Source organism: Nicotiana tomentosiformis, chromosome 5 (assembly GCF_000390325.3).
Source record: "Nicotiana tomentosiformis chromosome 5, ASM39032v3, whole genome shotgun sequence".
Taxonomy (NCBI): Eukaryota; Viridiplantae; Streptophyta; class Magnoliopsida; order Solanales; family Solanaceae; genus Nicotiana; species Nicotiana tomentosiformis.
The window spans coordinates 132,252,891-132,265,920 of record NC_090816.1 but is presented as its reverse complement, the minus strand read 5'-3'; the positions used below and the strand labels follow the sequence as shown (position 1 = coordinate 132,265,920).

At 39.2% G+C, this 13,030-nt stretch overlaps 2 protein-coding genes across 2 annotated transcripts; both read right to left on the bottom strand.

Annotated features, from left to right (window-relative positions):
• Window positions 1-247: 247 nt before the first annotated feature.
• On the bottom strand, window positions 248-1,350 carry LOC138893172 (uncharacterized). Its single transcript, XM_070176946.1, has 3 exons — window positions 1,116-1,350; window positions 433-866; window positions 248-301 (listed from the first exon to the last, which is right to left on the bottom strand). The coding sequence occupies exons 1-3, from the start codon at window positions 1,348-1,350 to the stop codon at window positions 248-250; spliced, it is 723 nt and encodes a 240-aa protein (XP_070033047.1).
• Window positions 1,351-1,389: 39 nt separating this feature from the next.
• Window positions 1,390-12,746, bottom strand: LOC138893171 (uncharacterized). The gene is made up of 3 exons (XM_070176945.1): window positions 12,646-12,746; window positions 2,155-2,301; window positions 1,390-1,969 (listed from the first exon to the last, which is right to left on the bottom strand). Exons 1-3 carry the CDS (start codon window positions 12,744-12,746, stop codon window positions 1,390-1,392), a joined length of 828 nt encoding a protein of 275 aa, XP_070033046.1.
• Window positions 12,747-13,030: the final 284 nt, after the last annotated feature.

Below are 13,030 nucleotides of genomic sequence, written 5' to 3'. Positions count from 1 at the left end.
CGTTTTCTCTAAGTCAATAAACACCATGTTCAGATCCTTCTTCCCCTCCCTGTACCGTTCCACTAACCTCCTACTAAGATGTATAGCTTTCGTAGTAGAACGACCCGGCATGAACCCGAACTGGTTGTCAAATATAGACACTATCCTCCTCACTCTCGCTTCAACCACCCTCTCCCATAGTTTTATGGTATGACTCAGTAATTTGATACCCCTATAATTGTTACAACTATGGATATCACCTTTATTCTTATACAACGGAACCACCGTACTCCACCTCCACTATTCTGGTATCCTCTTCATCCTAAAAATAACATTAAACAGCTCAGTCAACTACTCCAAGCCTACTCGGCCCACACACTTCCAAAATTCAATCGGAATTTCGTTTGGCCCGGTCGCTCTGCCCCTACTCATCTTACGCATAACTCCTACGACCTCCTCAACTTCGATGCGCCTGCAGTCCCCAAAGTCACGTTGACTCTCGGGATGCTCCAGTTCACCTAACACAATATCCCGATCCTTTTTTTCATTCATAAGTTCATGAAAGTAAGTTTGCCATGTTCTCTTAATCTGTGCATCTTCCGTCAATACTCTACCATCGTCGTCCTTGATGCATCTCACTTGGTCCAAATCCCGGGACTTTCTCTCTCTCGTCTTCACCAACCGGAATAACTTTTTCTCTCCGCCTTTTTCCCCCAGTTCCTTGTATATACGATCATAGGCTGTAGTCTTAGCCTCTGTGACCGCAAGCTTAGATTTCTTCCTAGCTACCTTATACCACTCCATGCACACTCTCCTCTCCTCCTCACTTGTGCTCCCTACTAATTTTAGGTATGCTGTCTTCTTCGTATCCACTTTACATTGAACCACTTCATTCCACCACCAATCTCATTTATGCCTGCCAGAGATGCCCGTCGAGGTCCCTAACAGCTCTATCGCAGCCTCCCTTATATAGTATGTTGTTGTCGACCACATAATGCTCGTGTCACCACTATTTCTCTAGGCTCCCATAGCCGACAACCGCCCCTCCAACTCCTGGGCTTTATCCTTGGTCAAGGCACCCCACCTGATTCTCGGTCATCCTCGGTCAGACCTTTTCCTTCTCTTTAACATAATACCAGCATCCATCACCAAGAGCCTATGTTGCGTCATGAGTATCTCACTCGGAATAACCTTACAATCCTTGCACAACCCTCTATCACACCTCATAAGGAGGAGATAGTCAATCTGAGTCATCGCCACAACATTTTGGAAAGTAACCAAATGCTCCTCCCTCTTCGGAAAGCTAGATTTCGCAATCACCAACCCAAAAGCCTTAGCAAAGTCCAACCGCGAAGTACCTCCTCCGTTCATTTCTCCAAACCCGAAGCCTCCATGCACCTCACCATAGCCTCATGCAGTCGAACCAATATGACCATTGAATTCCACTCCTATAAATAGCCTCTCAGTAGGCGAGACTTGACGCACAATCTCATCTAACCCCTCCCAGAATCGCTGCTTAACCTCCTCATCCAGGCCCGCATGCGGGGCGTAGGCGCTAATGATGTTTAGGGTGCACTCTCCAACCACCAACTTAATAGTCATCAATCTATCATTCACCCATCTAACCTCAACCACCAACTCTCTAAGTTCCCCATCCACCAAGATATCCACTCTATTCTTACCCTTCCGGACTCCGGAGTACCAAAGCTTATAGTTGTCCACAATCCTTGCCCTAGACCCTACCCACCTAGTTTCCCGCACACACGCTATATTGACCCTCCTCTTCCGGAGGATCTTTGCGAACTCTATAGACTTACCCATCAATGTACCTACGTTCCATGACCCAATTCTCAACCTATAGGCACCCTTGTTCCCCTTACCTCCCTTGCCTTCCTTCCCACCCCCTAACCCTTGCCCCACCTCCCACCCACCCCTTGTTCCCCCTGAGGACATGACCTCACTCGGCCATCCCAGACCATAACCACTATACCTACGACAGACTAAAGGAAATCACTAACATATACTAGACAACAGGCCAGAGTAAATGAAGATATATTGTAACTACAGGCACGCCAATATGGTGATTAAACTAATATGAACTAAGATGGCAGCAAATTAACTAACACACCAACGGGAAATAGGAAAACGGGAGGTACCAACTCCCGCAATTAGAACCTGGGAATTATCTTGGTATGCACGGCAGTATTGCGACCTCTTTGCTTGTCCAACTCCTGTGTCTCCCCTTGTTGACAGTCGTCCGGACTGTTCTTCACTGTTTGCATACGCACATCCCGCTCGCCGCCAAAAGCCACCGACCCAAACCTGAAATACACACAAAATACCACAAAGCCAAATAAAGAGGGGGTCTGTCATCGCTACCACTGGTGAAGTCCCAGCAGTAGCAAAAAAGACAAAGAGAAGGGAAATGAGGAGAAAGAGGGAACGAAGAGGAAAGGAGCAGAGGGGAAAAAGGGGGGTATTACCCGCAATTAAGGATTAAAAATGAAGAAGAAAAACTAGAGAGAAAAGGGCCGATGTTGCTGCCCGGTGAAACAACAGTCAGAAGTGTTGTTGTTGTAGTTAATATGGGAGTGGGGAAGAGGGAAATAAGAAATATGAGAGAGAGGAAGGGGAGGTGTGAGAGATGAGGGAGGGATAGGGGTGGTCGCCGGCGTAGGGTGGTCGCCGGCTGCCTGGTCTGGTTTTTGACCGTTGGGGGTGGCGTGAGAGATGAGGGATAAAGCGTATGTCAGGGATGGAGCGTCGAGAAATGAAGGAAGAAAAGTGAAGACTAGATTCAATCTGGGGGTAATTTAGAAGAAACTCGGAGAAAATAGGATGACTAGGTAGTAAAATGGACCAGTATGGTATGATCGGTTCTTTGTGTATGTATGAAGTGGTGAGGCTCTACAAATGTTTTAGTGGAAATATTCTTGGGATGGTGACCTTCATGGCTTTGTCGATTTAGAAGAATTCAGTTCTGATAGCTTGGTTATATGCAACTGGATTTCAAAGTGTTCTTGATGGTTTCTACCATGGTTCGAACCAAATAGTTTTTACCGGTGTAGGAAACATGTTGTGTACTGTGATTTTCTCCTGGATGAGAGCAAATTAAAGGTTTCTAACTAACCGGGTATGTAATTTATTGGTGACTCAGAGGTGATAATGAGATTCTCGTGATTCTCACATGATTGCATGATAGATACGGTGTGTTGTGCAGGATAATTTATTTTTTACATGTACAAGGTGGCAGTTCAGTATTGAAGGAAAGGTCCCAAATTTTGGACAACATTGTCAGTTTCAGATATTTAGATAAATTTTATAACTGCTCGGTAATTCCTGAGAAGGGTGCGCATTTCAAAAGGTGCATTGTGTTTTGACTTAGATATGTTCATTGGTATTGCGATACTAACCTAATTGATAGACTGCTGATATTCAAATTATTAATGTGTCACGGAAGATTTATGGAACTATTCCTAGTAGGATGATCGTGCATGAAGGATGTGATAATCATTCGAGTGTTAGAGTTGTGATCAGTTAAGGTAATTTATGTGTTCAATGAATTTGGGGGACTAGGAGTTCTCATAAGCAAATTGTTTTAGGGTTGTGACTTATTTGAGGTGAGTATTTTATTTAAACTCAGTGGAGACACTAATTGCGTTAATTATTTGTGATAGTTGCACGCTACAAGTGCGTACATATATGAGGTTTGATCTATGTGCGGGTATTGAGGCAAGTATTCATACTCGAAAGATTGCTTAGGAAAAGATATGCCTAGAATTGACTGTTAAGCGTAAAGTTATAACGTTTCTCGTATTCGTACCTTTGTAGAGAACTATATGGGCTACACTTACGGTTACAAAGAGGCTAATTCCCTTAATAAATTGGGTAGTTAATATTTCTGCGTTAACTTGTTGATTTGAGTTGTGATAGCACACTTTGCACATGCCTACTCTATGGCATATTATTTATACCAGTCCAGGAGCATATGAATTTTATTTCATTTATCATATACATGTGTACTTATTTGATTGCTCCTGAATTATATGCTTGGACTGGAGGCATGTGACCATGCCGGGCGATTGATATTATTAGCATGTGAGTTATCCGTACTGGTCCAGACATTTATGTTATTGGCACGTGAGTTGTCCGTGCGGGTCTAGATATTGATAATATAGCACGTGAGTTGTCCGTGCGGTTGATGTTAATATGAGCTGTAGAAGAGTTGGTTACCGTTGTTAGATTTGTGTGTCTTGGTCCTACTATATATGATGAGCTTATAACATTGTGGTTGTGGTGGTGCTTGTTGAACTTGCAATACGGTTCTCTTCTTTGAGATATTTTCCATTTATGGGTACACGGATTGTGCAGTAGTGGCTTGCGTTATATTGGTTTGGCATGAAATGAGGCAAGAAAATGTTATATTATGTGTATTCCCAAATAAGAAATACTTTTGCAAACCAAAATAATGTACTATAGTAAGAGGCATGGGGTCATAAAAGAAAAAGAGACTAAATGGTGCAAGTATTATCCTAATAGCATTGTCACTTGGGAGTTGGAAGCCTATAATCCTTGGTAATAATCCTATGGTAGGAATAATAACAAATACAATATGAATCTATGGAAGATAAATATCACAAAGTATATGGTGGTATCTATGAGTTGGTTAAGGTTAAGAAAATAGAAATATGTACAGCGATGCTCGAGAATGAATGGAAACTTGTGCAATGCTCGAGAATAAATGGAAACTTGTGCAATGAAAGGGAATGAAGTGGATTTAACATTTCTCATATAGCGAAATTGTTAGTAACCGTATCAAACAATTAGAGATCCAAAGGAAACTCAAAAATTACAACTGTAGGTGGAGGCATAAATCACCCACATGAATGGATCTAAGTAAGACAAATATCTTGTTGGTATTTGGATGGAATAAAAGAGTATTATGGAAGGAGTTAGCAACTAGAGAATCAAGGGTCCTATGAGTACAAACTATGCTTAGAAGTAATTTTATAATTATGAGAAAGTATTCGAATGGAAGAAATAGAATTTTTATATAGTCAAGAAATGCTCTTTCACTTGTGACTTGGTGTACACATAATAAAGAGAGAATACATATATGTATGGTAGTAATATGTATTGCAATATAGGGTAACCGGTGTTGGAATGAGAGGGGTATATATATGAAACTTTTAAAATAATAAAAAATTATTTGATGCAATTTTTGTATATGCACAGCCATGTGAGACTTAGATATTTTGTTGTTATACGTTGATGACGTATGTGTGGCCGTGTGGGTCCTAAATAGTTTGTTGTTGTACATTGAGCATATATGTGCGGTCGTGTGAGCCTAGACATCATATTATGTAAAGATATCTGGTTGTTGAATTATGTTGAAATTGGTGCCCGTGTGGGGGCTTGTTCTGGACAGGTTGAAGTTTTGGGATAATCTCAATTGCAGGGGATACTCTGTCGAAAGTTTTAAGAATTTAGAGAGTTAGCCAAATTTTGGGGCCTTAAGGAAGTCAAAATTTTGGAAGAATATCTAAGACACATATGAAGTCAGGAATGATTAAGAATGATGGTTAAGGTGAAAGGAGGATAATGATATTCCTAATAATGACTTGCAAAACATTCGAGGACGAATGTTCTTAAGTGGGGGAGAATGTAGCACCCCGGAAAAGTTCGAAGAGTTTTAAGACCATTAAGAAGATTAGCGGGTGCTAATTATATTAATCGGGTATGAACAAGACTGATAATTTGAATGATATCAATTGATCATGATAATATATGTATGAGGTGCATTAAGAATGGTTTATGGTCTAGGAAGATCCCTAAGGCTAAGTCAAGTTAAAAATTTTATGATAGACTAAAGTTTCAAGTATGTATTCACAAGACCAATCTTTAGACGAGCATATCTACATATATATAAGGAGTTATATGATGTATGATTTATCAAATTAAATCTCTTCGAGTCTAGTTTCTAACTCTTCAAACCGTTCGTCATTTGGACACTCCTAAAAGAAGTTATGACCAAATTACTATAGGCTCACAAAATGAAATTCTGCGACCGCGGAATCATTCTGCGAGCCGCATAAGTGGGTATGCGACCGCAAAATGGTCACAAACCTGTCTAGTGAAGCCTATTTCTGGGCATCAATTTTGCGGTGCATTTTTTGACCCACATACCAATTGTGCGGTCCATTATGCGACCGTAGACCTGAGTTCGGAGGGTTAATTTTTCTATTTTGATAACCTGACCCCATTTTGATAAATGACCTTTGGGGCTTATTTTGGGGTATTTTTCTGAGGATTTTAGAGAGAGGTAAGAGCATTTTAGAGAGAGAATGTATCACGACCCAAAAATTATAAATCGTGATGGCACCTAACTCAACCCGCTAGGCAAGCCAACTAACAAAAGATGCAAGTCAATTGAATTTATAGGGAAGTAATAGAGGATTATCAGAACTTTTACAATTTTTTCCAAGAACAGGTAGTACAAATCATGAGCTTCTAAGACTTAGGATTTACAAAAGAAATCTGATACAAATAATTACATGACCTGTTTGAAAACTACATAAACAGATTATCAAAGTCTAAAGCTACCAAGGACAAGTGGCAACTTTTATCTAGAATACACGAACATCTTCAGGGTCAGCTCCCAACATCACTAGCAGGGTAAGAACCATGAACACAACAATAACAACTCCACGTAAAGGCATGAAGATATCTGCGAGAAAGAGATATCACAAATTAATGCATGTCTCTCGTCCTCACTTGCACGGAAACACCCTACGTGCCATGAACTCGCCATAACATGAAAGCATAATAATATAATGCAATGGCACAGCATCACCCTTCATGCTTTTACTCGCATAACATGTCACGGCATCACCCTTCGGGCTTTTACTCACAATGATATGGCACGGCACACCCTCCGTGATTTACTCTTAATAATATGGCACGACATTACCCTTCGTATTTTTACTCACAATGATATGGCACGACATCACCCTTCGTGCTTTACTCTCAATAATATGGCACGGCATCACCCTCCGTGCTTTGCACTCCCCCTCACATGATAATGTATAAATAAAGGCACGGCATCACCCTTTGTGCTTTACACTCTTCCTTACCAAGCATATGTATATCAATGACAAACAAGGTAGGAAATATAAATAACGTCAAGGAGAGTGTTTAAACGAATAATCCAAATGAATCCCAATTACAACTTTCCAAGCCAACAATAGTTCAATATGCCCACAAGAACCTTATTATTCATGTATTCCAACAAATCTCACAAATGATCTACAACATAAGTATAGAATCTAGTATCTCAAGAATATTGGCCGTAGCAATGTATTAATGATTATGCATATTGATGACTAAATTAAACGCACCAATATATTCTCAGAATTCTATCAAGTTTGATCAAGTTATAATAGGCTAAGTCTTAGTTTCTAACATTTAATACTATGTTCTTAGTATCTAGGAGCCAAGTAAGGCATGAAGCAAGAAGATCACGTGATTCTACAAGACACAATTTATAACATAATTTATCCCCGAGCATGGTTAATCATGGCACATGCATATATGCTCGTCACCTCATATATGTATCACCCCCGCATGTAGCAAACAATGTCAAATAGTAGGACAATTCCCTCAACAAAGTTAGGCAAAACACTTACCTCAATTCGGCTAATTCAATACTCAATTTAGCTTTTCCTTTACCAATTCACCTCTGCTTAGCTCAATCTAGTCAAAACAACTTAAACACATCACACAATACAAGGGAAAACAACTTCAATTAATAAAGATGTGATTTTTATTCAATTTCTAAAAAGTCAATAAAAGTCAACTCCCCGAGCCCGCACCTCGGAACCCGATAAAATTTACAAAACCCCAAACACCCATTCCGGTATGAATTCAACCATACTAAAATTATCAAGTTCCGATACCAATTTGTCCTTAAAATCATCATTTTGCATTTTTGAAAGATTTTACAATTTTTCCCAAATTTTTCTTTAGATTCTCATGAATTTGATGTTAAATCCTATATATAATCATAAAATATAGTTGGGAAATGATTAAAGGTATTTACCCAATGATTTGGTATGGAAATCCCTTCATAAAATTGCCTCTTCTCGGACCTAGGGTTCAAAATGTGATAAAATGAAGGTAAGTCCCGAAATGGGAGTCTTAATACCATCCTCAGATGTTGCATTTGCGACATCAGGATCGCAAATGCGAAACTCGCAAATGCAACAAAAGTATCGCAAAAGCGAAGGCTAACTAGCTATTCTCATGTCGCAAATGCGACAGAAGACTCACAAATGTGAGCTTTGATTGTTTCGCAAAAGCGACAGTTGACGTTGCAAATTCGATGATATTGTGCGCAATTGCGAACTAAAGACTTTCCTGCTAAGGTCGCATTTGCGACCAAACGCTTCGCAAATGCGAAATGGGGCCCATCGTAAATGCGAGAAGTTATTCGCAAAAGCAAACTCCTGCCCAATAGCCCAGGTTTCGCAAATGCGATGGCTGCTTCGCAATTGCGACTATCGCATTTATGACCAATACATCGCAAATGCGATGATACCAGTACCAACAATCAAAAATTATGAAGAATCAATCCGAAACTAATCTGAAACTCACCCGAGCCCTCGGGGCTCCAAACCAATCATGCACCCAGGTCTATAAACACAACACGAACTTGCTCGCACGCTCAAATCATCAAAATAACTTCTAAAACCATGAATCGGACGCCAAAACGCATGAAGATCAACTAAACTTCAAGAACTTCTAGAATCGCAACCGAGCGTCCGAACAATATCAAATCAACTCCGAATGGCACCAAATTTTGCAGACAAGTGCCATTTGACGAAACGAATTTACTCGAAGCTTCAAATCATGCATAACAACCTCGAAATGATGAATCACACCTCAAGTCAAAATCAATGAACTTTGAAACTTCAACTTCTACAACCAATGTTGAAACCCCTCAAATCACCTCCGGTTGACCTTAAATGTTCTCACACAAGTCACATTTTCCATTACGAACCTATTCCAACTTTCGGAATTGGAATCCGACCCCGATATCAAAAAGTCCACTCCCGGTTAAACTTTCCAAAAATCCAGTGTTTGCCAATTCAAGACTAATTCGACTACAGACCTCCAAATTACAATCAGGATGCGCTCCTAAGTCCAAAATCATTCAACGGAGCTAACAAAACTCCACTCCAAGGTCAAATGCTAAAAAGTCAAACTTTGTCAGCTCTTCCAACTTAGAGCTTAAATCTTGAAGTTCATTCTTCCTAATCGATTTCGGATAACTTAAAAACCAACACCGATGATTTACGCAAGTCATAATACATCATGCGGAGATACTCTAGCCCTCAAAACACCGAGCAAAGTGCAGATCTTCAAAACGACCAGTCGGGTTATTACAGAATGTGTTAGTTCTTCATCTTGGAATGGATTTCTACAGAGAAGGAGGAGCTCTTCCACCATGGATACACTTCAAGGTAAGTTATTTTGGTACAAATATGATTATATAACATCATTTAGTGATAACACTAACATTATTATGAATCAAATCCATAGGAAATGGGTTAAATCTTCAAGAACACCAAAAAGAGAAAAAGTTAGATTCTTCCACCAAAAGGTAATCCCTTCACTTGAGCTTCATGTATATGTCATATTGGAGTATGGGTAGCATATTTATGAGTTTTATTTGAAGTTGTAATGGGATGTTGTATGAACCCTAAGGGAGGGTCATAAAATGATATTTTGGGCAAAGAAGAAGATAAATAGTGATGAATTGATATAAAAGGAATTGTTTTAAGTTTCTAATGATTCCAATAGACTTGATAACTTAATTGATAAATGAATTAAATAGGAAATCACCATTTGGACAAGATACAACACTAGTTCTTAAAATGGGTGCTCTTGAACATAGGGTTTTATTGGAGAAGCTAATGAATAGTGACTTAATGATATTGGGTAATTAACATAGTATTATTAATGACTCCAAATGAGTATTAAATGATAAGAATGGAATTGAATAGGCTAATGGGTGATTCCATTGGATAATTTGTGATGGCTGAAGGCTTGTTGCCATATTGTGAAACCTACATGAATATTATGAATCTTTTCGTATTTATTTTGATGTAGTTGGGATATCTAATGGTAGGTATTGAAATATGGGTGATATTTGGACATTTTAATCAATTGGAGCATTGTAGTATTTTCAGAGCTTGAAAGTTGAGGTAAGTAACACTTCTAAACTTGGTTCTAAGGGTATGAATCCCCTAATTGGTGTTATATAAATTGTTTGGAGGTGACGCACATGATAGTTGACGAGGGAGTGGATGTGCACCATAGAAATTATGACTTGAATAAATCCTATGAAGTTGTAAAATTAAAGAATCATGTTATTATCTGAACGTGTTCCACGTGCTAGAGAAATTGAGATGAGGCTCTTACTAAAGATCATGTTTAGGCTACGTGCCGAAATTTTGGGACCCATGGGGTCGTGTTGCTGTTGAATTATTTGTTTAAATTATAATTTTGTACTCAGCCATATTCGTCCATTGCATATCATATCTCAGTCTCTGTTGTTATTTATTGATATATCATATCATCATTTTGTGCTAGTTTCATGACATTGTGAGCCCGAGAGACTGGAGAGATTGATTATTGAGTGAGGCCGAGGGCTTGAATGTGAAGATAATTATGGGATCGGGTTGCATGCCGCAGCTGGCCATATTGGCTATATATATATATATATGATTACTATATGGAACAAGGTTGCCCGCCTGCAACAGGCCTTATAGGCTTTATTACTAGATGGATCGAGGCTTCCCGCCTGCAGTAGCCCTTATACGCTTTATTATTATACGAATCGGGACTGCACACCTGTAGTAGACCGTATCGACTTTATATCACGCTTGGGGTGAAGGAGCCCCTCTGGAGTCATGTACTCACCCCTAGTGAGCGTAGATGATTATATATATTCGAGATGGACTTCTGTGGGCATGGACTTGCCTTACTTATTTATATTGTGATGAATTTTCCCTGGACATGGATCTTGTTCGTATCATTTACACGTGGGGGTAAATTACCCTAGGGCTGGATTAGCGGTATATGATACTGAGTGACTGACTGGCAGTCGATGTGTGTGTGTGTGTATGTGTGTATATATATATATATATATATATATATATATATATATATATATATATATATATATATATATATGTATTCCTGGGCTGGATTGGCCATAAACAGTACCGAGTGACCGAATGATTAGTGAGCAGTGGTACATGAGGTCTTTCCACTTAGATGTCACATTCCTCATTTCATGCAGTATTGATCTAATTTTCTTTTACTGAGTTTAACAGTTGAACTTGAAAGCATGCCTACATTCCTATACCATTATTTACGTATTAGACTGTACCTGCGGAGCTCGTCACTACTTTCAGCCCAGAGGTTAGTCTTGTTACTTATTGAGTTGGTTGTACTCATACTACACTCTGTACCTCGTGTGCAGTTCTAGGTGCTTTCGGACACGGCGACTGTTAAACCTCAGTGTGTTACCAGTTGGAGACTATCAAGGTAGCTCCTTGGCGTCTGCTGACCTTGTCTCTCTTTCCTTCAGTTATTGTATTGTTATATACTTTCAGACAGTGTTTTTATCAGTCAGACTTTGTATTCATATTAGATGCTCATATACTCAGTGACACCGGGTTTTGGGAGTGTTTATATTTGTATTTGTGAGATTTCTTCAGCTGAATTTAATTATTATGTTTTCAAATTTAAAAGATATGGTGGTTTATTGAGATTGTCGGCTTGCCTAGTATTTAGATAGGCGCCATCATGACATGTGAGATTTTGGGTCGTGACAAAATCCTTCATCTCTTTATTTGTTAATTAAAGAAATCAAACTTTTTCACTTCACATAATTTTTTTTAAATTTATATATAGCCTATTAGGTGTAAAACAAATGGGGCCTCCACAAATGTGCGGCCTAAAGCAGTTGCTTTACCTGCTTTATGGACAGGCCGCCCCTGGTCATATCTAATAAGTTCTTCGATATGGTGGTCGTTTACCCGAACAATGGTACAATTGAATTTATTCGTGGTTTCTAAACAGATGAATCAATTTGATCCCAAAAGATAATAAATTAATCGATTTTCGTACAAGATACTTCACTCAAATGTAAACAAAACGATAGATTAGGGAGCCCTGAAACAGGGTTTCCGGGTACGATGATGATAAGAACAACAAATTAGGGAGAGAAATAGTATTGAGATGCTATATTAGAATATCTTCTTTGATGCCCGAAAAATTGTGTCGTACAATGATAGTTGAGCCTATTATTTACAGCTCAGTGGTCATAATGGTCGGGCCCATCACAAATGACAATTATTAAAGTATGATAATGGAAACCTAATGATAAACATAAATCCTCAGGTTTCTTTAATAAGTCCTTACTCTTTAATGTGTTGGAATAATCTTCATTAAATGCCATCGGGCGCAACATGTTTAATGCCCTCACGAACTTGCCTTTCTCGGTGACACACGAGATAGTTGTGCCCGATTTATCATCCTCCGTTTCGATTCCATGTGTCTCCTTCTTAGGTGGACACGTACCGTGACATATTTTACCTAATACAGATAGTCCCCTGCTTTTCGGTGACATGATTTTCTGTTACCGGGAAGTTGGTGAGAATCTTCTTTTGGCGGGAATTACTATAATTTCTTTTCATGGTTACTGACGGTTGATTAAACGCCGGTCTCTCCGCATTTAATGTCCTGAACACGCGTCCTCCTATGATTTAGCACATCTTTTGTCGGTTATTGAGGTAATTGGGGCCAAGTATTTTAGCCGCCCAAATTTTTTACCTATACGTATCGACCCCCTTTTTCTTTAGGTTTCACCAATTGCTTGATCTTCAAACATGCATTCTTACTCTTCATCTCTTCTTTACCTTTTTCCAAACTCCGAATTTCTTCTTCCCTTCTTGTAATGGCTTCTTCATCTAAACGTTCT